This window comes from Perognathus longimembris, chromosome 7, assembly GCF_023159225.1.
Source record: "Perognathus longimembris pacificus isolate PPM17 chromosome 7, ASM2315922v1, whole genome shotgun sequence".
NCBI lineage: Eukaryota > Metazoa > Chordata > Mammalia > Rodentia > Heteromyidae > Perognathus > Perognathus longimembris.
Genome location: NC_063167.1, coordinates 69,745,303 through 69,772,492, shown reverse-complemented (window position 1 = coordinate 69,772,492; position 27,190 = coordinate 69,745,303). Strand labels below are relative to the sequence as shown.

General features: G+C 39.7%; 1 protein-coding gene and 1 long non-coding RNA gene across 5 annotated transcripts in view; one reads left to right on the top strand and one right to left on the bottom strand.

Moving 5' to 3' along the window:
* Trim33 (tripartite motif containing 33) overlaps positions 1-27,190 on the top strand; it is an 83,810-nt gene that overhangs the window by 50,109 nt on the left and 6,511 nt on the right. For all 4 annotated transcript variants that reach the window (XM_048351825.1, XM_048351824.1, XM_048351826.1 and 1 more), the window contains exons 5-17: positions 3,261-3,377; positions 6,408-6,522; positions 8,739-8,885; positions 9,337-9,454; positions 10,906-11,183; positions 11,672-11,836; positions 15,519-15,719; positions 16,603-16,735; positions 17,760-17,823; positions 20,062-20,221; positions 21,239-21,588; positions 25,011-25,134; positions 26,694-26,768. In XM_048351825.1, the coding sequence (XP_048207782.1) occupies positions 3,261-3,377; positions 6,408-6,522; positions 8,739-8,885; positions 9,337-9,454; positions 10,906-11,183; positions 11,672-11,836; positions 15,519-15,719; positions 16,603-16,735; positions 17,760-17,823; positions 20,062-20,221; positions 21,239-21,588; positions 25,011-25,134; positions 26,694-26,768 (2,047 nt within the window). The remainder of the gene's footprint in view (positions 1-3,260; positions 3,378-6,407; positions 6,523-8,738; positions 8,886-9,336; positions 9,455-10,905; positions 11,184-11,671; positions 11,837-15,518; positions 15,720-16,602; positions 16,736-17,759; positions 17,824-20,061; positions 20,222-21,238; positions 21,589-25,010; positions 25,135-26,693; positions 26,769-27,190) is intronic.
* On the bottom strand, positions 1,862-22,428 carry LOC125355446. The gene is made up of 3 exons (XR_007211660.1): positions 22,213-22,428; positions 9,015-9,018; positions 1,862-1,872 (listed from the first exon to the last, which is right to left on the bottom strand). It is a non-coding gene; the product is annotated as an uncharacterized LOC125355446 (long non-coding RNA).

Here is a 27,190-nt window from a genome sequence, read left to right as displayed (position 1 = left end):
TTTGGGTGCTATTAATCTTACATAAGTTTTAGTGTGTTTGACTTTATTGACAGTTTTCTGTTAAAATATTTTTCTTTTCTTTTTTTTTTGGCCAGTCCTGGGCCTTGGACTCAGGGCCTGAGCACTGTCCCTGGCTTCTTCCCGCTCAAGGCTAGCACTCTGCCACTTGAGCCACAGCGCCGCTTCTGGCCGTTTTCTGTATATGTGGTGCTGGGGAATCGAACCTAGGGCCTCGTGTATCCGAGGCAGGCACTCTTGCCGCTAGGCTATATCCCCAGCCTAAAATATTTTTCTTAAAGATGGTTAAACATGTAAGTTTTTTAACCACAATAAAAATTTCCCTAAGTAAGCAGAATAAAAACCTTATTCACCAGGTGTTTTCTAATTCACATCCCATACAATTCTACCCTTTCCTTCTTGCTGCCTTTCATTTTTCCCTTTATCTTTGAATTGACTATGCAGCACACACTTCCTATGTTAATTCTGTAGCATTTCCTCTTTTGTACCTTAACTGAGAACTTCACTGAAGAAAGACACAGACATCTAGACTCATAGACTTTGTCCTCATCTCACTTCCTGCCTTTTGTGATTTCACTGTCCCAAGACAATTATAATTGGATCAGTGTCTTAAGCTTCTTTTCAATCTTTAGCTTTAGCTAAAGCTTTAGCTTTCAGTTTCCAGGTTCTGCTGTGATTCTTGCCACAATTGACAGGACCTCCTAGATGGCCAGAGCTGTGTTTCATTAGCTGTACCCCATCTTAGGTTGAAGCGTTGGTCCTAGAGTTCTATCTAGTCCTCCTTTCACTGTCTAGGTCTTTGATATTTCTAATCATTTTCCTAAAATGTAAATCTGATTTTAATATTTGCCTCAGGATTCTTCAGGGACTTCCTATTACTTAAGAGGATAAAAATGCAACTGTCTCCTTCTGGGTCTTAAAAATCAGTTTTCTCATATCCTGGCCTTTGTATATTTTTCTTTGGCTATATTGAAGTCAAAGTGCGGAAATGTGCCTCCACTTTTAGCTGAGGGTACTGTTGGGGTTCCCTTGTGAGCTTTCTTTGGTATGGGGTCCAATTTAAGCACTAAGTTCATATTATATAGATTATTGTAATAGTCTATTGTTGTCACCACTCATCACTATTACATTTTTTACACTTCATACCACACAGGACTTTTATTCGTGTAGAAGGCTTGTAGAAGAAACTAAAAAGAATTTGTTGATTTAGTTCTTTGTTTGTCGGATTATTTGTTGCTCTTAAACATTCTCATTTTTGACTAGACTTAGAGCTGGAAGCTCTCAGAAAGGAGAAAGGACAGCTTTCATCTCTTAGCATTTTTTCTTGCATTTTTCTCTGGCTATCTTCTTCCTCTTGGTCAAAGGTTATCACATGCTTCAGCCTTCTCATTTTTCTTTGTTGTGTGTTGCTTATTCAGAGCAGTGTTGCTGTACTGTGTTTATAGTCTGAGAAATAACATGATGCTGAATCTTACATGTTTTGAGCCTGGCTTTCTTACCTTCTTTGATCAAAGGTTTTCTGACAATATATGGGGCAGGCATAACCTTTTGAGAGATTGAAAAGTTTGGCGATTCTGACCAGCTTTTTTGGGACCCCAGAACCAAAGGCACAGTAGTATCTGTCCAGGAATATCTCTTGTCTCCTTTCAAAATTACTATTTTTTTAAAAAAGTTGACCAAGTTGAAAATATACTCAGATTGCGATCCCTACACTACAACCCATAATAGATTTCCCAGAACAGATGTTTGCTCTTGGCACTTGACCTTGATCTGTAACAGGAATGCCTCTTAGTAGCAGGTGAATTCTACCTTGCGTCCAAAGTGGTGTGTCATGGGAAAACTTTATTTCCACCACTACTTTAGACCACATTACTTTTCTAGTCTTCACCCAGTGAGCAGTGGCTTCAGTGGTCATAGTCTTCTCTTAAAGTTTGTATTTATCATCTACTTCAGTGAGTTTATGACAGCCAGTGGATGGAAAGAAGGTAGTTAAAGCAAAATAATGGGTGACTAATACTGTACCACCAGGATACTGTCCCTCAGACCTTATAGAATGGTTCCTGGGGTGAGGGCACTGGTACCAGAGGCTTACTACAAACTATAGGCTCTTAGGCCAAGTCAGTCCTGGCTGGATATGAGGGTGCCACCAACAGTGTTTCCATCCCTGCTGCATGCAGCGCAGTGGCAATTGTCCTGCCATCCTCTCTCCCTGGATATTGAATGAATTTATAAAAAGGCAGTAAAACTATGAGACAATTCTAGTTTCCTGGTAACCAAAGGCCATATAAGCTTACATTAAACATAAATTTTGAGCACTGTAGTTAGGAAATTTTAATATATGTTACTTATGTTGATATAGTTTCTGTAGAACTGGAATTGATACCTTTAATGATATCTTGATAGGACACCACAAGATAAAGAATGAGTCAGATACAAAATTTATATATATTATGATATTTGGATTTAAAGATGCTTAATTTGGACTGAGGATGTAGCATGTAGCTTAATGGTAGAGTATTCCCTAGCATGTGGATCTGATTACCAGCACTACCATCCACCAAATAAATAAAAAAGCATAAATAAAGTACCAAGGAACCATATAGTATACTAGTAGTAATTTTTGTAATGTTGGAATTATGGGTGATTCCATAGTATTTTGTATAGTATGTTTGTATATTAAGATTTAAAATATATGTAATTTGAGCCAGGCACCTGTGGCTCACACCTGTAATCTTAGCTACTCAGGAAGCTGAGATCTGAGAATCACGGTTCAAAGCCAGCCTGGGCAGGAAAGTCCTTGAGAATCTTCAATTAAACCACCAGAAAACCAGAAGTGATGTTGTAGTGGTAGAGCGCTAGCCTTGAGTTGAAGAGCTCAGGGACAGTGCCCAGGCCCAGAGTTCAAGCCCCGTGACTGGCTGGGGGGAGGGGGGATGGTGGAGAAGAACAAGTACTCCAATGCTTACTTTTTTTTTTTTTTTAAATACTAAGTGCAGCCCCAAATCAAACTTTTAAGAGTATTCAAGCTTTTTTTTTTTTTAGTAATTTCCTTTCTTCATCATGGCCTCTCAGAGCCAGAAGAAGGGATGGGTTACCAGCTAAGTTATATGGAGGTAATCTACAAATACCCAGCAGGGTGATCAGAGTGAGGTTTCACAGTTGACTTCACGTAACTCTTTAAAAAAAAAAATCTAAATCTTTGCTGTATGTTTAGTTTTGAATGTTTCTGTTTTTAATTTTAGGTATCAGTTTTTGGAAGAAGCATTTCAAAATCAGAAAGGTGCAATTGAGAATTTATTGGCTAAGCTTCTTGAGAAAAAGAATTATGTTCATTTTGCAGCTACCCAGGTACAGAATAGGTAAGTTTACCTTAAAGCCATAATTTTACATTTTGTACTATCTAAGAAGAGAGGGTCCAGTTTAAATGTTTTCCCACTCTTACGCATATATAGAAAGCAATTTTTAATAGAGAAATGGACATAATTTTAGTTTAAGATTACATTTGTTAATTAAGAAAAATTTATATGATACATCTTTGTTTTAAAATAATAAGATTCGGTCTTTGTAAACTGTAAACTTGCAAAAAGAAATTAATACAAAGGGAAATTGAGTTACATAACTTAAAAGTAGAGACTGTATGTGGAAGGTAAAGTATTAAGAGCAGCTTAATCTGCAGAACCCACATGAAAGACAGCACTTACTGTAGTAGTATTCTAACATGAATGCATAGAATGAACAGACCAAACTAACCACCATTATCATCATTACTTAAAAAGCACTTTACTTTGACACATTTATTTGTAAATAATCGAAATTTAGTTAGTAGGAAAGTTACAATAAGTACTGTGAAAATGTAGGTTAACAATGGTAGGACTCATACTAGAAAAAGAAACACTTGGAGCTAGCTAGCATAATTGAAACCCCAAAATGTCTGAAGCTATGGTTACTATGTAAACTCACAAATATTGGAATTGTCTGTCTGTCTGTGATGGGGCTTGAACTCAGGGCCTAGGCTTTTGTGCTCAAGGATAGTGCTTTGGCACTTTGAGCCACAGTGCCATTTCCAGTTTTCTGATGATTATTTGGAGATGAGAGTCTCACAGACTTTTCTGCCTGGGCTGGCTTTGAAATCTAATCCTCAGATCTCAGTCTCCTGAGTAGCTAGGATTACAGGTGTGAACCTCAGTGCTTGGTGGAACTTTCTTTTTAAAAATGAGCTTATGATGATTAAAATGACTATAATAGGTGCTAGGATTATTAGTTTAGCGAATTAATAAAAACATTGCTTTAGTTGTGATAGAGCTTTTCATCTTAAATCATTTCAAAAGAAAAGTTTCCTGTAAAATAAGTATTTATATACACATTTGTTGATGGTTCTTTTGTAAGGCAAGTTGGAATGTTTCAGATTAAATTGTTGATATGTTGTGGTTGATGTTGGAGAAGATAACTGTCTTTTCACAAGTTACAGGTAGATAGATGTCCTTTTCAGTTGGAGACATGGCTCAAGAAAGGTCCTGAGTTCAAACCCAAGTACTGCAGAGAGTGACAAAGACATGCAAGCTTATAGAGGTCCCCTTAAGACCAAATTAGTTGATTTACATGGAATTCTCATGTTTTTAAATGTATGTTTTATGTGTATTTTGTCATTTAAAAAAATGTGTGTGTGCGCTAGTCCTGGGGCTTCAACTCAGGGTCTGGGTGTAGTCCGAACTGTTCCTGCTTAAGTCTAGTACAATATCACTTGAGCCACAGCTCCACTTCTAGCTTTTTGATGGCTAATTGGAGATAAAGTCTTTCATGGACTTTCCTGCCCAGGCAGTCTTTGAACCATGAATCTAAGATTTCAGTCTCCTGAGCAGCTAGGATTATAGGTGTGAGCCACCAGCACACCCAACTGTGCATATTGTAATTTTTCATTGTAAACTTTGTATACATGTGTCTGAATCCATATAAGGAAATAGAACTAAAGACTTGCTATTCTAAAGCTTTGTGGAATATTGATGATTTCATCTCTAGGAATTTTTGTTTGGTTTTGTAGTCTCATTGTGTAGTACAGGCTGATCTTGAACTTGTGTGATTCTCCTGCCTCCATTTCCCAGTTTGATTGCAGACGTGTGTTGACATGCCTTGCTTCTACTACATGTACATTTTTTTTCCTTCCTTCACAGTTGACGCACAGAGTAGATCTTACTGATACTCCATGATTCCCATTGTGTGCTCCTTTGGCACTGGGGACTCATGTGTTTATCACAGCACAGTAGTGCCTTATTTCAGAGTCCTCCCCTGGCTTTAGTAAAATAAGGGCAGAATTCAATAAATTTTCCCAGTATATGCTACAGCAAGCAGTGATATACAAAGGAGGGAAAGCTATATTACTATTTACTCAGTGTCTTAAAAGTATGATAAAGGAAAAGTCCTGAAGGGGTGGTGGCACACTGAAAACATTTTATGCCCTTCTGTATATTACAGTAGAAAGCCATCTGAGAGTGTGGAACCAAGTGCATTAGAACACACAGTTGAAGTGGCAAAATAAGTTTGCTAAAGTTGAATTCTCGCCTCTTCAAAAAGGTAGTAATTACTGGTCAAGGCATGGTACTTTTGCTCATTGTTTGTCAAAAGCATTAAGATTAAATAGAACCAGTGTACCATATTTGACACCAGCTGTCATTGGTGTTAGATTTTTTTTTTTGGTTGTTGTTTTGTTTTGTTTTTGCCAGTCCTGGGGCTTGAACTCAGGACCTGAGCACTGTCCCTAGCTTCTTTTTGCTCAAGGCTAACACTCTACCACTTGAGCCACAGCACCACTTCTGGCTTTTTCTATAAATGTGCTGCATGAGGAATAGAACCCAGGGCTTCATGTATACGAGGTGAGCACTTTACCACTAGGCCATATTCCCAGCTCTTCCCCCCTCTCCCCAAATCCCGGGGCTTGAACTCAGGGCCAGAGCACTGTTCCTAGCTTCTTTTACTCAAGGTTAGTACTCTGCCATTTGAGCCACAGTGCCACTTCTGTTGCTGAGGAATCGAACACAGGGCTTTATGTGTGGCCAGGCAAGCACTCTACCACTAAGCCACATTTCCAGCCCCAGTGTTAAATATTTCTGTGTCACTTTCATATTATAGTGGCTTAAGGAGATTATTCTCCAGCTTGATAAACTGGCCTCCATGAGCTGCATTTAAAATGGCTATTTTAAAAATCCATTCTTTGTCTTTATACCAACCTATTTGGACCAAATTAAGTGGTATGGTCTACCGAAACCTCAGTCTTAGACTTTGAGAAAGTTTTAACTTTAATTGTTAAGTGTCCAGTTAGATGAATTTCTGTAAAGGTTGATGACTCAAACACGTAGGATAAGTTGGTGACCTAATGCTGCATTTCTCTTATTCAGGATAAAAGAAGTAAATGAAACTAACAAACGAGTAGAACAGGAAATTAAAGTGGCCATTTTCACCCTTATCAATGAAATTAATAAGAAAGGAAAATCTCTCTTACAGCAGCTAGAGGTATGATTCAAAGCCAAAATAAATTTAAAAAACTGCTTTTCTTGCTCTTTAGCTGTTTTTTAATGTGATTGAAAGCTTTTAATTGGGTTGGGATATGGAAATAAAGTAAAATTAAAAGTTAAGTTTTTCCTTTTACATTTTCTGTTGAGAAAGATTTCCTCCCCCCCTTTTCTAGTTGCTTTGCAGCCCACTTTAATAGTACTGATTTTAGCTATGTACACTAGGACAGTGGCATCCTCTTAGGAATGAAAGAGTTGAGACCAAAGTATGATAAAAATAAAGCTGGCCCAGTACATTTATTTTCTTACCCCTAACAAGGGGACTTACTCTTTCAGATCAAGTATACCTTGGGCTTGTGCTTGAGTCATGTGTGTGTATTTCACCTTATATATAAAAGATATTTACAGAGTTTTGCCAAAAATGCCCATTTTGAAATTTATAATGTTACATATTTTGAGATTTATGTGGATGTTACCTAGATAAGAATCTAGCTTGTAAAATCCAAATTAATTTTAGTAAAAAATTCATCTTTACTGCCCACAATTGATGCATTCTCAGCAAATTCCAAATGTGATTTTTGAAAAGTTCCCTTTTGAAAAAAATTCTGCCTTTAATAGACTCAGATGTTAGGCAGCTATGTTTTCTGTTGCACTGAATAATAATATGAACTATTTTAACTTCACATTTTCCTTAGACCCTTTTCTATTCTGTTGCTTTGTAAAACCCTGTAAAAATATTAGGCAACATTTTTACCAAATAAAAGAAGTTAAGCTGCATATATTTCTGAATTTTAACTCCTCCACTGAAAACAGTGGTAAGAAGAAAAGTACTGTCACATGTCACTAAAGTAGGTGTCTCTTTCTTGTTGTGTATCTTGTTAATTGCTTTCCACCTCAACAGCACCTAGTGAAAGAGCACTTAGCAGTAGTTTTTTTTTAAATATATTTTAGCTATATAGCTAATATTTGTAATAGGGGTTTAAGAGCTTCAGAATTGAAAGATGCCTCTTAAGGCTAAAGTGAATGTCATTACTTAATGACATGTGCCACATACTTCTAATATAATAGTAATTTTTAAAATCAATGTTTTCTAATGTAATGTTCCTAAACTTAGAAAAAGAAAAATTTTCCTGGGTTTTGTAAAGGATTGAAGTTGTAAGTGAAAATTCTTCCAGATGAATACTTTTATTCATTGATTTACGTTATAAAATGAAACTTATTTTCTTAGGAAAATCATTGTTCAGTAAACCAAGTTGAATAATTTGGGGAGAGAAAATCATTCTAAGGTGGTTTCTGCATCATCTGAACCTTGGGGTGTATTTCCCTTGAGCATTAGCAGCCTTTTCATTAGCAGCCTTTTCCTGAAATTGGCTAATTTGGCCAACTGTCATTTCCTTCGTATTTGAACTTTGTCATATCAAAAATGCCCCTGGTTCTTAGAGCTCTGGAATTTATCTTCATTTTTGTTTCAGGAATTTGATCTCAAGCCACACCACTAGGTGGCATTCTGGTAACATATTTTTATTGGCCTAGGAAGTGTAGTTTATTACATAAAATAATTCTAAAATTCATTCATAATGATATAATACATAGTTAATTATCTTTTTTTTTTTTTTTTTTTGCCAGCCCTGGCACGTGAACTCAGGGACTGAGCACTGTCCCTAGCTTCTTTTTTCTCAAGGCTAACACTCTACCACTTGAGCCACAGTGCCACTTCCAGCTTTCTCTATATGTGTGGTGCTGAGGAATCGAACCCAGGGCTTCATGTATATGAGGCAAGCACTTTCACCACTAGGCCATATTCCCAGCCCTCTTTTTTTTTTTGGCCAGTTCTGGGGAACCCAGCTTGGACACTGTCCCTGGGCTTCTTTTGCTCAAGGTTAACACTTTGCTACTTGAGCTGTAGTGCTACTTTCAGTCTTTTCTGTTTATGTGGTATTGAGGAATCGAACACAGTGCTATGCAAGCACTGTACCTCTTAAACATTTTATTTGACTAAAGGAAAAAAAGATACTAACATGAATTTCATATGTGCAATGTTTTAGCGTAGAGAGCTCTGTTTTAGTCCTGCTTATGTTAGTGACTTCTCCTCTGACCATAGCCTTACTACATAATTAATCACAAGCTTCTCTGACATCGTTTTTAAGGGAAATGTGGGTATGACATCCATGTAACTTGTTCTGTTGTATGTTCTTCAGTGAAGTTCTTCTGTTTCAGAACGTTACGAAAGAAAGGCAGATGAAGCTCCTGCAGCAGCAGAGTGACATCACAGGCCTTTCCCGGCAGGTGAAGCATGTCATGAACTTTACAAACTGGGCGATTGCGAGTGGCAGCAGCACCGCTCTGCTGTACAGCAAGCGGCTGGTAAGGTGGCACTGTCTTTAGTTTTCTGTAGCTGGCCTTAGTATGAAACTATTTACCTTTACTCCTTCACTCACCGTGAAAGCATAACTACCAGTTTAAAGTGTAAGTGTGAATTTCAGCAAATACAACCACTCTTATATCAAGATACAGAAAATTTCTATCCTCGAAAATTTCCTTGTTCACTTTATCCCTGGTCCTAGGCAACACAAATCTGATTTGTCATTTTTGAAAATGTAAGTGGAACCACATAGTATATATCTTAACGTAATTTCTTATCAGAGCCAGCGGTAACCAAGTATGTACATTGTATTTGAATGCTAATTTAAGCATCGAGTTTCTCAGGTAAGAGACTTGATATGGGCTAGCCCGCATGGCTTCTGTTATGTCTCTATCATAAGTTTTCTCAATTGGCATTTAATTTGAAGACTGATGTGACTTTTTTCCCTTTAAGATTACTTTTCAGTTGCGTCATATTTTGAAAGCAAGGTGTGACCCTGTTCCTGCTGCTAATGGAGCAATCCGTTTCCATTGTGATCCCACCTTCTGGGCAAAGAATGTAGTCAACTTAGGTAAGAAACCATCCTATGAATATAGCACTAAATGGAAAGGAGAAAACATCTAAAGCAATTTTAGATAGTTTTAGACTTCAGAATGTGAATGACTTGGAAAATAACCCTATTTGTTGGAGGCTCATTCTAGTGTTTTTTTTTTTTTTTATTGCCATGTCATTACATCTTAATGATATATAGAGTTTACTCAGTGTGGTGGTACTTTTTTGCTGTTTCATTGTTAGGAATTGAACCCAGGGCCTCAGTCATGCTGAGCTTGCTCTCAACTGAGCCAAATTCCAGCCCTCTAGAGAGAGAGAGAGAGAGAGAGAGAGAGAGAGAGAGAGAGAGAGAGAGAGAGAGAGAGAGAGAGAGTGTGTGTGTGTGTGTGTGTATGTGTATGTGTGTGTGTGTTGGTTCTAGGGCACTGTCCTGCTTGAGACTTGAGCAAAAGAAGCTCAGGCCCTGAGCTCAAGCCCCCAGGACTGGCAAAAAAAAAAAGAAAGAAAGAAAAAAACTAAATGAGGGACATGGTCACTTTCTAAGACATGTGTGGGAACCCGTAAATGCAGAGCTATGAGGTTGCCAAAGAGAATTGGAATGCTATTTTCTGACTCTCAGAAGGCTGAGAGTGGCCCTAGAAAGATCTGTTTCCCTTTGCATTACAGTGGCCACAGATTCCACCCTAGATGTAATCTATTCAGCTTCAGAGCTTCCATAGATCTCAGAGCCAAGCCAGGGCCTATTGAGTTTGTTTGCTGCTCATCTTCATCTGTTTACAAGAAGTCACTAATCCTAGGATTGTTCCCCCCACTCTGGTGCCCTTATCTGGCTACCTTGCTTTGTGCACATACTCCCTTGCTTGATAATGAATAAAAGCCCTGTTCATGGGACCCTCTGGATCTGTTGCTGACGGCACACAGCAAGTCCCCCGGTACTCTGAAACTGGTTCCACAGTCTAGTCTCCATCATTGCTGTGCTCCCGGCCGCGGGACAAGGTGTTTGCGGTGGTTTGCAACAGACACGAATGGTTTAAACAGTTCAGTGTTTCTGTAGAAGAGAGAATTTTGTAGCAATATAGTAATACACCTGTCACTACTTAGCAATGTAAAAGCAGCTTTAATCAGAATTAGCAGTCATGAGTGTCCTCTAGTCTGGTCATGGAGAATTGCTTTATTTATACTGATTAGATGGGCCTCCTCTAGTAATACTACCCAGCTCTTGAATTTTCTGGGCATTTGTTTAAAGGAAGAATAAGGGCAAATAGCATATCATGGCCAATCACAGTTTTGAGAGTGAGACTTCAGAGTATATTTGAGTTTTGATCATCATTACCTCCAATCCTTGTTCCTATCCCTGCTGTATTTTGGGATGCTTTAAGATACTTGTCAGAGGAAGAAAAGATTACTCATCTTCAGAGTAGCCAGTTCAGTCTTTTATATGTAAACTCTTCTCATTTTTCAATTCCTCAGGTAATCTAGTAATAGAGAGTAAACCAGCTCCTGGTTACACTCCTAATGTGGTGGTTGGGCAAGTTCCTCCAGGAACAAACCACATTAGTAAAACCCCTGGACAGATTAACTTAGCACAGCTTCGACTCCAGCACATGCAACAGCAAGTGTATGCACAGAAACAGCAGCAGTTGCAGCAAATGAGGATGCAGCAACCACCAGCCCCTGTGCCCACCACAACAGCCACGGCGGTGCAACAGCATGCCAGACAGGCAGCCCCACAAATGTTACAGCAGCAGGTGAGCATCGAGCCTCCACCTCCCTGGTTGTGAAATGGGAAGCCTGAGAGACTTCATTATTCCAAGTAGGTGAAGAGGCTGCAGTAAGGATATGAGGACATATGAAGACAAACGGTAGTGAGTAAATAACAGAAACCAAATAAACTCAGTATTATAACACTTGAAAGCACTGAAATTTTCATCTCTCCCTGCCAGATACAAGGTCCTGGGCCAAAGAACCAAGACTGTGTTTGCCACAGAACTATTGTTTAGGCATTTCTTCAGATCATTTGCATGCCTGTCTCTCCTGTTCTCTGTCTTTCACAATCCAAAGTAATATATACATTCTCAGAGAGGAGAAAGGGAAATTTTGAAGTGATGTGGATTAGGGTAGAAAAGAGTACAATGACATTATATTCTCTCCTGGATTGAATTTTACCATAACATTTTATAATGGATAGATTGATTAAAAAAATGATTGTATAAATGGCAGTTTCTGCTCTTTACAGCCTCCAAGATTGATTAGTGTGCAAACAATGCAGCGAGGCAACATGAACTGTGGGGCTTTCCAGGCCCACCAGATGAGACTGGCTCAGAACGCTGCCAGGATTCCAGGCATCCCCCGACACAGCGGCCCTCAGTACTCCATGATGCAGCCGCACCTCCAAAGACAAGTATGCCTAGAGTTACATTTGTAAGAATCATACAATTTTAAAACTAAAAGCCCTGTTTTGTACAATCACTTGTTAAGGATATGCCATTGATTTATTTAAGAATTTGATTAATGCTATTTCTTTTCTTGTCCACATGTGCATGTGAAATTTTACTTAGTTATTTACATATTTTTTGTTTGTTTTAGGGCTTGAACTCAGGGCCTGCGTGCTGTCCCTGAGCTCAAGGCTAGTTAGTGCTCTACCACTTGAGCCATAGTGCCACTTCTGTGTTTTTCTGAGTAGTTTAATGCAGATAACTATCTTGTGGACTTTTCTGCCTGGGCTGGCTTGGAACCATGATCTTCAACTCAACCTCCTGAGTAGCTAGAATTACAGATGTGAACCACTGGCACCTGGCACACATGGAATTTTGTATTCAGTTTTAAGAATATCTTTGTGTAGTTTTTTTATTTTTATTTTTTTTTCTTCCCTGCTGGTCCTGGGATTCAGGAACTCAGGGCCTGGGCCTGGGTTTTGTCCTTAAGCATTTTGTTTTCCTCTGGGCTAGCACTCTACTACTTGAACTACTTCTAGCCTTTTGGTGGTTAACTGGAGATAAATGTCTCTAGTAGTACCGAGAATGCAAGCCAAGCCAGTTGCTTGGCTTGCATTCTCGGCACTACCTAGGTTCAATCCCTAGCACAAGTGTATTTATAGATAAATTTATAATCTTGAAATTGTTAGGATTTATTTTTATAGGACATAAGATTTTTTTTTTTTTTGCCAGTTCTGGAAATTGGACTCAAGGCCTGACTGAACACTGTCCCCAGCTTTTTGCTCTTCTTTTTGCTTCTTTTTGCTAGTACTCTACCACTTGAGCCACAGTTCCACTTCTGGCTTTTTTCTATATATGGTGCTGAGGAATCGAATCCAGGGCTTCATGTATATGAGGCAAGCACTCAACTACTAGGTCATATTCCCAGCCCAGGACATAAGATTTTAAAATAACACAATTTTTTAGTAGCATTTCTATTTATTGAAAGCTCAGGGCCTTTACTTCCTAGAGAGTCATTCTACTTCTTTAGCTCCACCTCCAGACCTTATCTAACTTTTTTCTTTTCTCCTTTTGGTGCTGGTACTAGGATTTGAATTTAGGGCCTAGGTGTCCCAAAGATTTCTTTTTCTCTCAAGGCTGATGCTCTACCACTTGAGCCACATCTCCACTTCCAGCTTTTTTGCTGGTTAATTCAACCTATCGTAATTTGTTTCATAGCCAGTTATAGAATTTTGGTACACCATAGTATTATTTCCAATTGGTTAACTATGCAGGTCATTCCCTCATTTAATATGTGACATTGTGCCAAAAAAAAAAAACACCCAACAAACAAAAAAACAGGAATGGGTCAGTGGTTTGCTGATCCTTTGTCAAGTGAAAGAAAAGCAGTTGGCAGAGACATGATAGAAATGATCGTCCAAAACTGGACATTCTTAGGCAAATTCATTTTTTCTTTATTAAGTAACTACATAAATTCCGCAGTATACATATTAGCCTTCCCAGTGATGGACATCATCATTATAACCTGCAGAGTTTACGAACTCTACAAACATTAACAATATAAGTATTTCTTTCAGATTGAATAATATGTACATTCTTTTTGCTTAGTATCACCTCTTCCCTCTTTTTCTCTCATTTCCTCCACTTTTTAGGTATTAATTTAACTTAGGTGCCAGTGTAACCCTTAATAATCTTGGGGAAACTTCAGATACTATGTACACTTTCTGAGAGTACAGACATTCTCAGAACATTTTCTGGTGAACTGCCCTGACAGAAATCACTGAAAAAGCATTTTTAGTTTTTAAATATTTTAAATGATTTATTATATATAGGTAGAAATTTATTTCCCAACAACTGTCATATTATGATTAAATGATATTTGCAACAGCTCTCCCAGCAAAATAGGTAAGATATTGCTTACCCTTTTTTGTTTCTTGCCAGTCCTGGGGCTTGAACTCAGGGCCCAGGTACTGTTCTTGGCTTCTTTTTTTGCACAAAGCTAGCACTCTACTCCTTGAGCAACAACGCCGCTTCCGGCTTTTTCTATATATGTGGTGCTGAGGAATCGAACCCAGGGCTTCATGTAAATGAGGCGAGCACTTTACCACTAGGCCATATTCCCAGCCCCTCATTCTTATTCATAAGATTTTATGGCTATTTTAAGGTCATGATATTGAAGTCAGTAATTAAAAATTATATTTCCTTTGTAAATTTATCCTTACTATATCAAGTGACACCCTTTTCCTTTTCCTTTCTTTTCTTTTCCATTCCTGGGGCTTGAAATCTGGGTCTGGGTATTGTCCCTGGGCTCTTTTTGCTCAAGGCTAGCACTCTACCACTTTGAGCCACAAGCTCCACTTCCAGTTTTCTGGCAGTTAGCTGGATATTGAGCCTCACAGGGGGCTGGGAATGTAGCTTAGCAGTAGAGTGCTTGCTTAGCATGCCCAAAGCCCTGTGTTTGATTCCTCAGCACCATGTAAACAGAAAAAGCTGGAAGTGGCATTGTGGCTCAAGAGGTAGAGTGCTAGCTTTGAGCATAAAGAAGCCAAGGACAGTGGTTGGGCCATGAGTCCAAGCCCCAGGACTGGTGGTAGAAAAGAAAAAGAAAGTCTCATAGACTTTCCTGCTTGAGCTGGCTTCCAAACTGTGGTCCTCAGATCTCATCAGTCTCCTGAGTAGCTAGGATAAATCTCCTTTTTTTTTTTGCCAGTCCTGGGGCTTGGACTCAGGGCCTGAGCACTGTCCCTGGCTTCCTTTTTGCTCAAGGCTAGCACTCTGCCACTTGAGCCACAGCGCCACTTCTGGCGGTTTCCTAGATATGTGGTGCTGGAGAATCGAACCCAGGGCTTCATGTATACGAGGCGAGCTCTCTTGCCACTAGGCCATATTCCCAGCCCGCCTTCTCTCTCCTTTTCTCCCTTCTCTTCCCACCCCTCCTTCTCCTTTCCTCTTTCCCCATCTCCCCCTCATCTCTTTGTTTGCTATCCTTTTTGTTTTGTGAAATAAAACTCCCAGCAGCCTGTGATGTTGCCTGGGCCTGGGTTGGACCATCGTGCCTGCATACCACACTAATACCTTTAGTGGTCTGGGCTGGGCTGGGCCAGACTTGAAGATGGCTTTCAAGCTGTATTTTATACTGATTTTCATTAGAAAAAAGTCAACAAGGAGTATAGGAAGAACATGTTCTTTCTTGGCCTGCTCTTTTTAAACTTGACAGCTTCCTTGTCATCTTCCTATGTTCTTGGTCTAAATGAAAGTCATATCACCATGCTGGCAAGTCTTTTTTTCCTACATACCATACAAAAAATGAGGGCTGGGAATATGTCCTAGTGGCAAGAGAGCTTGCCTCGTATACACGAAGCCCTGGGTTCGATTCCCCAGCACCACATATATAGAAAACGGCCAGAAGTGGTACTGTGGCTCAAGTGGCAGAGTGTTAGCCTTGAGCAGAAGGAAGCCAGGGACAGTGCTCAGGCCCTGAGTCCAAGGCCCAGGACTGGTTAAAAAAAAAAAAAAGGAGAAACTTTGAAAGTTTTGTAGAAGTTTGAGAGATTCCTTAAATACTTTTTTTAAACTGAAGATTGTTACTAAGGCATAGTTCAGATATTCTGTTAGATTCACTAACCATACTGTTTTCTTTCTTATCAGCATTCAAACCCAGGCCATGCTGGACCCTTTCCTGTGGTATCGGTACACAACACCACAATTAACCCAACAAGCCCTACCACAGCAACTATGGCAAATGCAAACCGAGGTCCTACTAGCCCATCTGTTACAGCCATAGAGCTAATCCCCTCAGTTACAAATCCAGAGAACCTTCCGTCCCTGCCAGATATTCCTCCTATACAGGTTTGTATTTGAGGTAGTCATTTCAACTGTCATGTTAAGTAAGATGTGTAGAGTATATATTTCAGGTTTTCTGAATGGCTTTTAATTTCAGGACGAACGTTTCCTTGAAATTTTAAAGAGTAAGGTGTAGACACTTAAGGTTTTTGTTTTGTTTTTTTCTTTCTGGTTTTAGAGATTGAACTTGGCCTGGATATTGACCCTGAGCTTTTGTGCTCAAGGGTAGCTCTACCACTTGAGCCACAGCACCACTTCTGGCTTTTTGGTAGTTAATTGGATATAAAAGTCTCATGGGCTTTCCTTCTGAGGCTGGCTTTGAACCTCGGATCCTCATATTTCAGTCTCCTGAGTAACTAGGATCACAGCATGAGCCATAGCCATCTTCCTAGACAGTTTTTTTCACAGAATTTTTTTTTTTTTGGCCAGTCCTGGGGCTTGGACTCAGGGCCTGAGCACTGTCCCTGGCTTCTTTTTGCTCAAGGCTAGCACTCTGCCACTTGAGCCACAGCACCACTTCTGGCCATTTTCTGTATATGTGGTGCTGGGGAATTGAACCCAGGGCCTCATGTATACGAGGCAAGCACTCTTGCCACTAGGCCATATCCCCAGCCCCTTTTTCACAGAAATTTTGTACTTGTAGCTGGGTGAGGTGACACATGTTTGAAACCTCAGCACTCAGAAGTCTGAGGCAGGAAGACTGCAAATTTTAAGTTTATGTCTCAAAAACAAAAGCTACATTCTGCGGGTTCTCAAAGGCACCTAAGGAAGCAACAATTAAGTTGAATTTTATATTGGAAAATCTCTAAGTAAACTCTATTAGCGTGACATTAGTGACTTTTCCTCATCTTTAACCAAAGCAAATTTATTTTATCTTCTTTCTCTTCAGTTGGAAGATGCTGGATCAAGTAGTTTAGATAATCTACTAAGTAGATACATTACTGGCAGCCATCTACCCCCACAGCCTACAAGCACCATGAACCCTTCCCCAGGACCCTCTGCCTTATCTCCAGGATCATCAGGTAAAGCACATAGGGAACTTGACTTGTTTCTGTAACACCACCCTTTCAAAGAAGGTGTTTGTGCCAGCCTTTTCCAGAGAAACAAAACAAGAAGATGAGTGTGTGAGGAGGGGAGATGTACACCTTATGTGCAACACACGCTCACATGCGTGCGTGCGCACACACACACACACACACGAATGGAGAGTGGGAGGGCAACAGGGAGATGGACTTGGCTTCCACGTACGAATTTGTGATTCTGAGTACTGACAAGTTCAAAATCTGCAGGGCTGCAGATCCAGGGAAAGGTACATTACAGTCTGGAATCTAGAGCTTCTCTAGATCTTTGGCTGGTTAAACAAGGCCCACGTACATTGTGGAGGATAATCTGCTTTTCTCAAAGTTGGCTTACTTAAATATTAACACTACCTTCATTAGCGGCATATAGACTGGTGTTTGACTCAACAACTGAATTCCATTTTCTAGCCAGTTTGGTACACAAAATTGAATCTCACAGTGGTGGATTTTTTTCTTGGTTCTCTAATTTTTTGCTGCTCAAATAGTGTTAACAGTCCTGGGCTAACTGCCACGATAAGAAGTATGTGACCGTAGCCTCTGCTGTTAATAACTATACCCAGTCTCTTTGGACTTATCTCTGTTGTGTTCAGTCCAGCTCTAAAACACTTTTTAAGTAATGAAAATCTGTTTCATAAATTTGAAGGAAAACATGAGTTTGAGATAGATGTTGAAACTGTAAAATAAAACCAAAAAGCAATGGACCAACAAGCCAAAATTCTGTATGTGAGGTGACTTAAGGGAAGAATGACAGGTTCTTTAGGTGTGGTAGTTTTTGCTTGTTGGATAGTGTTCTGAAAAATCTCTCATCACTTGATGAAAGAAACTGGTTGATAACTGCTCATGGTTAGATAAACCATCCCCGACTTTGCAGCTGGCTTGAATTTCCAGAGGTTTCTGAATTGGGCTATACTAATCTTGAATTCCAAACATTCTTATATATGTTGCTATTTAACTTTCTACATTTTAGGTTTATCAAATTCTCACACTCCTGTGAGGCCCCCTAGTACCTCTAGTACCGGCAGTCGAGGCAGGTGAGTATTTTATAAGAAAAGCTTATATGTTTAACAAAAATTATACATTTAATAAGTTGGCTAGCTTACCTCTGTATATTTAATAAGAAGTTGACTATCTTTCCTCTGTATAGCTACTACTCAGTTTTCATAGTGATTTAGCCATAGCCAGTGTTGTTTCCCTTGTATTCTTTTTTTTTTTTTTTTTTTGGCCAGTCCTGGCCTTGGACTCAGGGCCTGAGCACTGTCCCTGGCTTCTTTTTGCTCAAGGCTAGCACTCTGCCACTTGAGCCACAGCGCCACTTCTGGCCGTTTTCTGTATATGTGGTGCTGGGGAATCGAACCCAGGGCCTCATGTATACAAGGCAAGCTCTCTTGCCACTAGGCTATATCCCCAGCCCTTTATCTTTTTTTTTTTTTTTTTTTTTTTGCCAGTCCTGGGGCTTGGACTCAGGGCCTGAGCACTGTCCCTGGCTTCTTTTTGCTCAAGGCTAGCACTCTGCCACTTGAGCCACAGCGCCACTTCTGGCCATTTTCTGTATATGTGGTACTGGGGAATTGAACCCAGGGCCTCATGTATACGAGGCATGCACTCTTGCCACTAGGCCATATCCCCAGCCCCCCTTGTATTCTTAACATTCTCTTTTGAAACATGTTTTGTAAATCATTTCATTTCACCTTTGACTCTTTCAGTATCACTTAACAATTAAGAAGACTATGTATATAACCATAATCAAGCTAAACAATTTTAACAGCTAATTGTTTAAAATACTAGCTAATTGTTTTTTATTCATATGTGTATGCATATATGAATTCTGTCATCCTGTTAAATACTTGTTTGACTTTTTAATACTACTTGAAATAATTGGTAACTTGATAGTAGTAGTGTGTTAGCAGTTACTTGTTTCTCTGAACAAAGTTTGATGGAACTGATTCCAGTCACGTTCCTGTCTTTTTTGGCCAGTCCTGGGGCTTGAACTCAGTGCCTGGGCACTGTTTCTGAGCTTCTTTTGCTCAAGGCTAGCACTCTACTGCTTATGCCATAGTGCCTTTTCTGTTTAATGTGGTACCGAGAAATCAAACCCAGGGCTTCATGCATGCTAGGCAAGTACTCTACCACTAAGCCACATTCCCAGCCCATACCTGTCCTCTTATCTTCTGTGGTCAAATAGGAATGCATCAAGTTGCTGGTGCTTACTATTCTCTGCTTTCCAATAGCCAAAGTAATCTTTCCTTGGACAAGTCTTCATGAACTACCTTTACTAATAATGTTCTATTCCTGTATGTTTTGGGGAGGCAGAGAGAATTGTAATTATTTTCATAAAAAGGAGCCATCACTAACATGCTACAAGTTGAGAATCCCTAATCTGAAGAGCTCCAAAACATGAAGGTTTTTGAGTGCTGACATGCTATGCCCAAGGGAAAATTCCAACCCTGACCTCAGGTGGTAGGTCACACTTAAAAATGAGAGTGGGAATGGGAAGGAAAAATTCCAAAAAGTACTCATTACCTGACTTATGTAATATAATCCCCGTGTACCTCACCTTTATAAAAAACAATAAAAATAAAATTAAAGAAAGAAGGGTACACTTAAACTGTTGGGTTCTATGCGTGTATAAGCAACATTGATGAGTTTCATATTTAGAATTCAGACTTGGGTTCCTTTCTGCCCTTCATATGTACAATTTCAAAATTTTAGCCAATTCCCTAATCTGAAAACTATTCCCAGGTATTTCAGATACAAGAAATTCCACCTGTACTACCCTAGAAAATGATTTTTTTACTAAATTCCTTAGGTGATTCTCTATAAATGCCTGAGATGAAATGTATTTTTAGGTTTTCTGAAGTCTGGGTTATATTTTTAAAGAGATTTGAAGCTAGGTTTCAACCATATTCCTCTAAACTGTATATTGAGGTATCCTTACCTTCTGTGAGGTAGTTCTCTATTCTCTTGTTTTATTTTTTATTTTTTTGCGAGTCCTGGGGCTTGAACTCAGGTACTGAGCACTGTCCCTGGCTTCTTTTTGCTCAAGGCTAGCACTGTACCACTTGAGCAACAGCACCACTTCCACCCTTTTCTAGATACATGGTGCTGAGGAATCGAACCCAGGGCTTCATGTATACGAGGCGAGCACTTTACCCCTAGGCCATATCCTTAGCCTCTCTATATTGTCTTTCACTTTACTAAATACTACTTTTCATATAATTATTTTTGTTTATATCATAGATCATACATGTGACCTTTATGTGTTTTATTAGCTGTGGATCATCAGGGAGAACTGCTGAGAAGACAAGTCTTAGTTTCAAGTCAGAGCAAGTGAAAGTCAAGCAGGAGCCTGGGATGGAGGATGAAGTGTGCAGCTTCTCAGGGGCTGTGAAGCAGGAGAAGGCAGAGGATGGCAGGAGGAGTGCCTGCATGGTAAGTTCCTATGTGTCTGTCTGACAGGGCAGAAAGTTGGCTTCAGTTGGTAAGACTGAGTCTAGGTTCTAGGGATATCTGTTTCTGTGTGTATACCCAACACAAGCCATGTATCTCTTCTTCTAATGCATTTTTATGGTCTTAAGAGTCAGCTGCAATTTAATCAGAAAAAAATACTGTATTAAGTATTCATTTGAAATTTTGAATTTTTATTTGAATTTTTATTCCGTTAATATTTTTCTAATAATGATTAATGGGGCTCTATCTTGTGACTCTGTGTGTGTGTGTGTGTGTGTGTACACACACGTGTACTAGGAGTCAAACTGAGATCCTCATGCATACTAGGCAAGCCCCTCCTCCCCCACCTACCAAGGCACATCCCCAATCTGTTTTTCCCCCATATTTTTACTAGCTCATATTAATTGTTTACTGTTACTCTAAATATTTTAGTTATCTCATCCATATTGAATCTCAGGCCCCAAAAGCTCCTTAGCTATTGTCCTTGAGCATTAAGATTGCTTATATGGGGTTGAGAGCAATCCTTAGTATGTAGGTGGGAATATTTAGAGCCCACCAAAGCCCCAAGTTCAAAACTCCAGTAACACACACACACACACACACACACACACACACACACAATTTGCTTATATGAGAGATAACAGTTGATTAAAGATTGGTGATTAGATTGCCTTTTTGGTATGTGAATTATTAGCCATCTTAGAATTGTTTTAATCGGAATGTTTTATACAATTTATAATACAGACTGGAGGAAGGCCCAAGTCTCTTTGATTTAGAAATTTTGAATTTTGTTTTTTCCTTCCTATCCAGGCATCTGTAGTACTACCTTTAATTTTTGTCATGTAAGAACCTCAAGGCATTAGTATAATCAATGACTCCTACACACGTTCATGTTATGCTAAGTTTATCAGTATGGATATTGACACAACTTTTAAATATGCACACTGTGTACTACAAAGATGGAATGCTTTTTCAAGAATTTGTCTTTTTTTATCTTAGTTGAGCAGCCCTGAGAGTAGCTTGACACCACCTCTCTCAACTAACCTGCATCTAGAGAGTGAACTGGACGCGTTAGCAAGCCTAGAGAATCACGTGAAGACTGAGCCCACTGATGTGAATGAAAGCTGCAAACAGTCTGGGCTCAGTGGCCTAGTGAATGGGAAGTCTCCAGTTCGAAGCCTCATACACAGGTCGGCAAGGATTGGAGGGGATGGCAGCAGCAAAGATGAGGACCCCAATGAGGACTGGTGTGCCGTCTGCCAGAATGGAGGGGATCTGTTGTGCTGTGAAAAATGTCCAAAGGTCTTTCATCTAACTTGTCATGTTCCAACACTTCTTAGCTTTCCAAGGTACCACTGGAATACTTGATTTTGTCTCTTATTTTCAGAAGCTAAAAATATAACAGCTGTTTCTGAAAAAGTTGATAAGGCAGATTGCCTTCTTAACCCACTATGTAGTATTTTCATAAAACATCAGTTGCTGCATTTGTATTAACTTTTCAGTAGAAATAGTAGGATGACAGAATATCCAAAACCTAAATGGAACATGGATAAAAGAATATACTTCATTTCCTTTACTTCACTTGCTTACTGTAAGCAAATCAAACTCAAAGAGTAAGGAAGAGAGGGGGTTTTGCTAAAGAAAGTCTTACTTGGAGGCGATTGTATGTATGTGTACATGTACATCACACCTGTCATGCCAGATGTCATTCCAAGCCCAGATGGTAATTTTTGTTTTTGCTTTGCCAGTCCTGGGCCTTGGACTCATGGCCTGAACACTGTCCCTGGCTTCTTTTTGCTTAAGGCTAACACTCTGCCACTTGAGCCACAGCACCACTTCTGGCCATTTTTTATATATGTGGTTCTGGGGAATTGAGCGCCCAGGGCTTCATGTATGGGAGGCAAGCACTCTTGTCACTAGGCCATATTCCCAGCCCCCAGATGGTAAGTTTTTAAAAATCTTATTCCCATAACACTAGGATCTACAATAATGATTTATTTTTAATTCAGATTAGTTTAAAGCAGTCCTGCATACCTGAAACTACTCTAAAGTTTGAAAGGTTTCAGAAAGTACTTTAAAAAAAAAAAAAGTACTTTGAGCTGGGCACTGGTGGTTTACAGCTGTAATCCCACTTTCTTAGGAGGCTGAGATCTGATGATTGGAATTTGAAGCTGACCCTGGTGGAGAGTCTGTGAGATTCTTTTGTCCCCAGTTAATTACTCCCCAAAACAAAAAATCTGGAAGTAGAATTGTGGTTCAAGTGGTAGAACACTAGCCGTGAGCAAAAAAGAAATCCCAGGGATACCACTGAGCCCTGAGTTCAAGCCCCTGTACCTGCACGGGTGCAGGGGGTAGGGGAGGTGGGGGAAACAAATACTTTTGTATGGGGAGGGAGAGTACTTGGTAAAAAATACTTTTTTTTTTTGCCAGTCCTGGGCCTTGGACTCAGGGCCTGAGCACTGTCCCTGGCTTCTCTTTGCTCAAGGCTAGCACTCTGCCACTTGAGCCACAGCGCCACTTCTGGCCATTTTCTGTATATGTGGTGCTGGGGAATTGAACCCAGGGCTTCATGTATACGAGGCAAGCTCTCTTGCCACTAGGCCATATCCCCAGCCCCTATATTTTGTATTCTTGCCAGTCCTGGGGCTTGAACTCAGGGCCTGGGCACTGTCCCTGAGCTCTTCATCTCAAGGCTAGTGGTTACCACTTGAGCCACAGTGCCTTTTTCTGGTGACTGATTGGAGGTAAGAGTCTCACAGACTTTTCTGCCCGGGCTGGCTTTGAACTGTGATCCTCAGATTTCAGCTTCCTGAGTAGCTAGGATTACAGGCGTGAGCCACTGGCATCCAGCTGTAAAAATCTTGAGTGTTCAATATCTTGGATTTTACTTTTTAGGTTTTTGTAGTTTTGGGTTGTTTTTTTTTTTTGTGAAGAAAAAGTATATTTCACAGTCATTATAAAAGTACATACACTAAGTAATGGTGATATAAATATCATCCTTACTTATGACCGAACCATACAACTAACATGGACTCTTTCCTCTTGGACTTCAGCACCGCGAATGGTTGGTCATTTCTGTCAATTAGAGGCAGGCTGACTGAAATCACAGGCATAGACTGATGCAGGACAGTCACGGGACTTTTGGTTTTTTTTTAAATATATTTTTCTTACAAAGGTGATGTACAGGGGGTAGAGGGGTTACAGTTACATAAGTCAGGTAAAGAGCACATTTCTTTTTGGACAATGTCATCCCTTCCCTGGCTCTCTCCCAGTTTTTCTTTCCCATCCCCACCCACAAGTTGTATAGTTGATTATCAACATAGTGTAATTGTTTTTGTAGATGGGTAGTTTCTGTACTACTTGAAGCAGCTCCTTGGTAATGCCTCCTACAAATATACCATGAGCAGATGTAACTTCCTGTTTTCTTTTGTGCCAGTCCTGAGGCTTGAACTCAGGGCCTGGGCACTGTCCCTGAGCTGCTTTTGCACAAGGTCAGCACTCTACCACTTGAACCACAGCGCCACTTCTGGCCTTTTCTGTTTATGTGGTACTGAGGAATGGAACCCAGGGCTTCATGTATGTTAGGCAAGCACTCTTATCACTAAGCCACATTCCCAGCCCTCCCATTTCTTTTAAAATGAAAATTACTTTTGCTTGAAAACTTAAGTTTTTTCTTGGTATAGATGATGGGTGTGAGCCACCAGTGTCCAACTGGAATTTCAAGTTTTAATTAGTTTGATTAAAAAAAAAAGTATAGACTTCATCAGAGTTCAGAGATAAGGAGAGCCAAGTGCCAGTGGATCAAATTTGTAATTCTAGCTACTCATGAAGGGCGTGAAATCTGGAGGATCATGTAAACCAGCTTAGGCAGAAAAGTTTGCTAGACTCACTCTCCTAAACAACTAGGCTGGAAGCATGGTTAAAGTGGCTGAATGCCAGCCTAGCAAGGAAACATGTGGCGCTTTTTCTTTTTCTTTTTTTGGTTGTTGGTGGTGGTACTTGAACTTGGCCTGGGGGCTGTCCCTGAACTCTTCAGCTCAAGGCTAGTGCTCTACTACTTGAATCACAGTGCCCCTTCCGGTTTTCTGGTGGTTACTTGGAGATAAGAATCTCCTGGACTTTCCTGCCCTGGCTGGTGTTGAACCTCGATCCTCATATCTCAGCCTCCTGAGTAGCTAGGATTACAGGCGTGAGCAACCAGCACCTGGCAAGCATGAGGCTCTTAAATCAAACCCACCAGTAAATGTGTCCTCATAGTCCTCCTTGTCTCTCCCCTCCAAAAAAGAGAGAAGGGTATTTATGGAAAAGAGAAAGGGTGCTTATTTGCACATGTGCTGTGCTGGCACTTATTTGTGTGTGTTTGTTTTCTGTCTTTTGAGTGGTGAAATAAGACTTAATTTGTGATTGGCAAGTAAAGTACATGACAACATAGTAGAAGACACCTAGGCTCTCCATATTCTTTAAGGTGTTCTTTTACTCACAAAGTTGGTTCGTATGATGGTAATGTGGTGGCAGTATAAAAAGAACCTGTCTCTACCCAAAATATAAAAACTAAAGGGGCTGGCAAGAGTGCTTGCCTCCCATACATGAAGCCTTGAGCAAAAACAAGCCACTGACAGTGCTCAGGCCCTGAGTCCAAGCCCCAGGACTGGCAAAAAACAACAACAAAAACAAAACTAAAGAAAACAGACGTACAATTCAGGGAGTTTGTGTGTCTAGAGTAGGCTTTGTTACAAAATCACAGGGACTAATTGCCTGTCTTCTTGCTTAGTGGGGACTGGATATGCACATTTTGCAGAGATATTGGGAAGCCAGAAGTTGAATATGATTGTGATAATTTACAGCACAGCAAGAAGGGGAAAACCGTACAGGGGTTGAGCCCTGTGGACCAAAGGGTAAGTGTCAAATAAGCTGTTCATTACCAGTAGTTGTTGCCTGCCTATCTATCTAGGGTTGGTTTTCTATGTGTAACACAAGCCTTTAGAGTTTTACTTAATAATTTCATGATCTGATGGCATATTGGTACTTGTGAAATCTTCCACTCCTCAGTTTGGGATGCTTATGTCCAGCTTCTTCAGACTTAACTTTTTCCAATTAAAATCTTGATCTTTTTTTGGGGAGGTGGGGGGTGGGGTGTCATACTAGGGTTTGAGCCCTGGGACCTCAAGCTAGCTCTATCACTGTCCTACCCTCAGCTCTTAAAATCTGGATTTTTATTCCTTGTGCCCCCTCTCCCCCCAAAAAAACCACAACAACTCACCAAATAACATAAAATAACAATTCTCCTTCCTCAGTATTCTCTATCATTAAATAATATCATTGTTCATCTCCATGCCTCATTTTAGGAACCTGTTAGAAATGAGGAATCCAAGCCATTATAACCCTAGGACCCCCCCCCCCCCCCCATCATAATTCCTTATCTTAACTATTTCCATAATTTTGTAACTGGTTTCTCTGTCTATTCTTGCTCTGCCTTTAATCCAGTTTTATATAGTGAAAAGTACTCTTTTGGGAAAAAAATGGATTTGAATGTTGCTATCCAGGAGGCTAAAAATCATGGTTTGAAGCCGGCCTAGGCAGGAAATTTCATGAGACTCTTATCTCCAGTTAACCACCAGAAAAGACAGAAGTGGACCTATGGTTCAAGTGGTAGAGTGCTAACCTAGATTAAAAAAACCAAAGGATAGCACCAGTACTAGCATCCCCCCCCCCCCAAAAAAAAAAAGGAAAGAAGCCTATCACATGCATGCCTTCTAGATTTCTAAGCTAAAAATGAAATCAGATTACTGTTACTGATCTGAATAGACTCATTTCTAAAAACAAACATGTCTTCCACCTTGTTCTGTGGCCATTAAGCTTGACTGAGTGGACTTGCAAAATCTTTCCCCACTGTGAAGAAGTTTGTGCTGAAGGTGTATGAACTTATATTAGCAGGCATTTAATAGGAAATCACAAATTGGAAAATACATCTAGAAACTTACTAGATGTGTGAAAAAAGATTTTGTAATTGGATTGAGGAGAGATGAGTTTTATGCATTTTGAGTGTGAGTGGAGTCAACTTGAAAAAAAGGGTAATATTACTTGATTTGCTCACTTTTGAGAATTACTATGAGGTGCAAGAGTAATAATTTATTTCCTTATTACCAGATAATTTACAAGTTTTTGTACCAAGTGTTGGTGGCATGTTCTGTTTCTGTAAATAATACTTGTTAACTTAGTTACATTAGAATAAAGGCATGCTTCAATTTCTTTCAGATAAACAGCATACTTTCGAAATTATATGAGAAGAAAGGTGGGCTGGCTTCCTTTTGTATGTGTTTATTTAGATAGCTGATACATGGATGGCTGATGTTCAGTTTGTTGTAACATTTCACAGTCCTTTTAATCTCATTGTCAAGGCTATCTTAGAGGTGAGATGATACTAAATATATCTTGCTTTTCTTTTTGGGACCAGAAATGTGAACGTCTTCTGCTTTACCTCTATTGCCATGAATTAAGTATTGAATTCCAGGAGCCTGTTCCTGTGTCGGTGAGTTGCAAATGTGGACCTGTTTGTTTTGGTGAAGGAGTCATCTCATGTGAAACTTGAGAATACGGGCTCTGCCTTGCTCTAGCCTTCTTCTTTCTGAGTTTGTAGTGACACTCATTCAAGACTCAACATTTTCTGGTGTTGTTCTTTAAAATTTATTTTTAATTGACAAGTGATAATGGGGCATGGCTTTATGTTGTGATCTATGTACATATAGAAAGAGTTGATTGAGTTTAATCACGATTTAACACATCCACCCACCCATCTCACCAATTTAAGTATTTGTGGTGAGATTATTAATCCCTCTTAACAGTTTTCTTTTTTCCTTTATTGTCATAGTGAATTACAGAGTGGTTACAGTTTCATATGTAAAGCAGTGAGTACATTTCCCTCTTAATAGTTTTGAAATGTGTAATATATTA